Source organism: Gekko japonicus, unplaced genomic scaffold, assembly GCF_001447785.1.
Source record: "Gekko japonicus isolate JY-2015 unplaced genomic scaffold, Gekko_japonicus_V1.1 scaffold5168, whole genome shotgun sequence".
Classification (NCBI taxonomy): domain Eukaryota; kingdom Metazoa; phylum Chordata; class Lepidosauria; order Squamata; family Gekkonidae; genus Gekko; species Gekko japonicus.
Window position 1 is genome coordinate 26697 of NW_015159867.1, and position 4295 is coordinate 30991.

Below are 4295 nucleotides of genomic sequence, written 5' to 3' on the forward strand. Positions count from 1 at the left end.
GAGAGAGAGAGAGAGAGAGAAGATTGGGACTACTTGTGCTTGTGAAAATTAAGGGTGATTTCATTGGATTAGATTTGATTATTCAAGCGGCTCCCCTCTGAACTGTTTGTGGGATTGAAACTTGAACCATCGGGCTTGTGATCAGCAGATCAGTGTTGGCGAAACCATGGAGACTAGATTTTTAAAAAAGAAATCCACGGGTGCGTGCCTCTCTGGCCCCACAATTTAATGATCATTGATGAAATGCCCCCTGAGTTTAATAAAGTTCCTCAGGGTACTCCAAGTATGGACACCAGATGATTCCTGCCCCCCGTGCCCCAGATGTGTGTGTGGGGGGGGGCTCTGAGCTTCAAAAGCCCCAGGAAAATTACAACCAAGGATTCAGTCAGACTCTCTAATGTATTCTTATTAGATGACTCTCTAGTGTCATATATATCTTAAATGCTACACAGGAGAGTGCCAGATGTGAGGGGGATGTTTTAAAATGACAAGGGTGGAGGAAGCATTCTCTTGTCTCCTTTGGGAGATCTTTGACAAGGTGTAATGAGACATGAGACTCCATCAGGATGGAGACCAGGGGAATATGATCATTCCCGTTAGAACTGAGAGGATGCTGCAGAGTAATTTCCTCCAAGAGCTTCGTACAAGGCAGGAAATGAAACCAGTTTTGCAGGATGAGCTGTGATCACCAGGTACAAACCCTGCTACCGAGTTCTGTACTAGAAAGAAACCTCGTAAGTTGAGCTATAGTACCCTCTTCAGGAGATTAGATGAACTAGAGTAATGCATGTAGGCACCAGAATAAAGTTTGAGTCCAGTGGTGCCCTTATTGAATAAAACTTTGCCGGTCTTAAAGGCGCCACTGGACTCCAACTTTGTTCTGCTGCTTCAGACCAACATGGCTACCCACGGGCCAGAACTCTTGACAGAAACTGCTCTTTTTCAAGAACAGCTCTTAGCAGAACTATGGCTTGCCTAAGGCCATCCAGCCAAGTGCAAGTGGAGGAGTGGGGAATCAAACCTGGTTCTCCCAGATTAGAGTCCGCGCACTTAACCACTACACGAAACTGGCTCTGCAGTTGTCTCAGAGGTCTCTCAGCCCCACCTACCTCACAGGGTGTCTATTGTGGGGAGAGGAAGGGAAGGCGATTGTAAGCCGTTCTGAGACTCCAAGTGAAGAGTGGGGTATAAATCCAATCTCCCTCCTCCTCCTCCTCCTCTTCTTCTTCCTTTTACTCCTTCTTCTCTGTCTCCTTCTCCTCCTCCCTCTCCTTTTCCTTCTCTTCTTTAAATTGACTGGTTTGCTTTCCTTAGATGAAAATGAATGTTGATTTAATAGATTAATCAATCTATGGCTCGCCTGAAATGTATATGACTAAGTTGGCTGCTTCCCCCCCCACACACACACACACAACACACACCTTTAAGTGGACTATGGTAAGTTCTTCTCTAAATGAGAGGGTTGGTTGGGGTAGAACAACACTTTGCATAGAAGTCCATGGTTCTTTTTGCAGATGTTTTAAAATTTCTGTTCAGCTGCTGGGACTGCTGTTTAAAAGAGGAAGGTTGGTCATTGGTATGGAGGGAAGAGGAAGGCTTCTTAAACGTTCCTCCCTGAACTGCCTCTCCCACTTAACAGGCACTACCTGCCAAAACCCAGCAGGTGTGTTGTCTGGGATGTGAAAAGAACAATGGAATCCTATGCATTGTTTGGCCCCAAGGCTTAGCCATTTCGAACGGAGATGAAAGTGTGAAGTTACAAGAGGAAGGATTCTCTGACTTAAATGCATTTAACAACACTTTTGGTACCTCCGTTTCCACTTTCCTGGTCCTCGTGTTAACTCCCTTTTTGTCCTGCATCCAGTGGTGCCAATGGAAAATGCCACAAATGGAATACAGTGCCCGGCCTGCTTCTCTACCAACGGAAGTTGTGTTACTGAAAAAACCGCTTGCTCTGGAGATGAGAATTATTGCTTTGAGATGGTCTCATCCACAAAAGTCGGTAAGTCTGATTTTGCATGCAGTGAATGAACTCTGGAAGTTCTCCCCCCTTTCTTCATTGGGTTGAGTTTTGTGCAGTGATATTTATTTCTGTAGACATTTGGAGCCCATTTTTCTCCTCAATGGGGAGCCACTTATAACATCATTTGCCCCTACTCCATGTTATCCTCACAACAGTCTTGTGAGGTAGGTTAGGCTGAGAGTGTGCGACTGGCCCAGGGTCACCTGTCCAGTGAACTTCCATGGCAGAGTGGGACTTTGAACCTGGTTCTCTTAGATCCTCCTGGTTCTCTCAGATCCCAGGGCTTTTCCACACTCTCACTTTTTCAATTGTAAGTTCCTGTTTCTTCGAAGAGGGGGGTTTCTGTTCCACACATTTTTTATCCCTCTAGTGGTCAATTTGATATTACATTGGTTTACGTCCAGCATATCTCCATGCAGATTTAAACGACAGGTTTTTATGCCGGACATAAAGCAATGCAATATTGAATTGACCACTAGAGGGAGCAAAGACACGTGCAGAACAGAAACACACACACACACACACCCCGAAGAAACAGTATGTCCAAGCAAGGAAAATAAGAATGTGGAAGATCCCCTAGCCTGACACTCTAACCACTACAGCATACTGGACCATACTTAGCAGTGGAGATAGAACAAATCATTGCTGCAACAGGAAGGGACTCTTCCTTGAGACGTGATGACACAGCCACCCCAGATAGCAACTTGGATTTACTTATTCACTTATTTCTGTCGTCCCCTCTCAGTTCTGAAGGGCCTTGAGGTGGCGTATGCATAATGGTAAAGCACAAGGAATTAGCAATTGTTCCAATGAGCCCTGTGGTGGCATCCAGTGTTCCCTCTAAGCTGAGTTAGTGTGGAGCTAGCTCACAGTTTTTTAGCCTCCGGCTCACGAGTTTTTGCCTTCGCTCAGGAAGTAAGGCTCCAGCGCAAACTAATTTATGCCGGGGCCAAATTGCTTGCTCACAACTTGAATGCCAGTGGATCACACAAAGTGGAATCTTTGCTCACAAGACCCTACCTCTTAGAGGGAGCATTGGTGGCATCAGGGGTCATTTCCTGCGGGAGCGCACAGGAGCGGAGCTCCGGCAGTAAGGAGCCCAGGCGGTGGGCACGTGCAACAAGCCCCACCCCCTGCTCCCAGCAGCCCTCAGTCGAGCCACAAGGAGCAAGAAGCAGCCAGGTAAGTTGCAGAGCCCCCCCCCCGGCCCGCCTTCAGGTACAAGCTCTCCCTCCTCTGTGAGGGCAGATCTGCGGGTTTACCCCCCCAATAGCTAGCAATCCAAAACAGTCCAGTGGAGCCTGAGCGGTGGGTGTTGCCTTCTGACACACTTCCGGCGATGTCAGGGGGTGTGGCATATGCAAATAAGGTATGCTAATAAGTTATGCTAATGAGCTCCTGCACCTCTTTTTCTACTAAATGACCCCTGGGTGGCATCCCGTCCAAGCTCCTTTTCTCATTAAGCTCTTCTGGATTTTCCTCAGCCCTTGCCTCCAGCCTCCCTCCCCCCTGACTGCTGGTAAACAGGTCCGCAGTTGCCGGGCTGCAGGCTTCCCACCCAGGACTATGTCTCCTTTTACCACCTTGGAACAGAGGAGGAGGATCCCGGTGGAGCCACCTTCCCTAAGCAGCGGTGATGGGTGATCAAGTGTCACACATGACCTCTACAAGTGGCAAAGAGGAGAGACTGAGCCCGTAGGGCACAGTCCTTTTGAGAGGCACCCTTGTATAAGAGCTACGTGCGGAGGCACAGGTCATTCCAATCAGGCACAGAGTACCACTTTAATCGACAAGTAATTAAACTGGGGGATTCACTGCCAATGGATGGAGTGAAGGCTACCAGCATGGTGGTGGTGGTGGGAAATGCTGTCAAGTGGTAGCAGGGGTGTAGCTGGAAGATTTTGGTTAGTGGGGCATGGGGTCACCCAGGGAGTGCCCCAGCCATGCCTGCTGCTCCTCTTGCAGCAGCAGAAGCAGCAGCTCTGGCTCCGCTGTGACCTCTAGTCCACCTATAGCCCTTTCGATTGGAGAGGCTCGATTCCAGGCTGCTTTTCTGTGCAAGCTGGGGAGGGGGAGAATCACCGACTCTCTCTCTCCCTCCCTCTCTCTCTCCCTCCCTCTCTCTCTCCCCCCTCTCTTCCTCTCCCTCTCTCCCCCCTCTTTCTCCTCCCTCTCTCTCTCCCCCTCTCTCTCCCCCCCTCTCTCTGTCTTGCATTGTGCACTTTCATTTGTCATTTTTTTTGCAGTTTTATTTTATTTTTTTTTGCATTTA

The 4295-nt window shown here is 48.5% G+C and overlaps 1 protein-coding gene across 1 annotated transcript in view; it reads left to right on the forward strand.

Moving 5' to 3' along the window:
* The window catches only part of LOC107107787 (phospholipase A2 inhibitor subunit gamma B-like), a 14622-nt gene that overhangs the window by 7780 nt on the left and 2547 nt on the right, over positions 1–4295 (forward strand). Inside the window, exon 4 of the mRNA XM_015408130.1 lies at positions 1865–2002. Coding sequence (XP_015263616.1) covers positions 1865–2002 — 138 coding nt within the window. The remainder of the gene's footprint in view (positions 1–1864; positions 2003–4295) is intronic.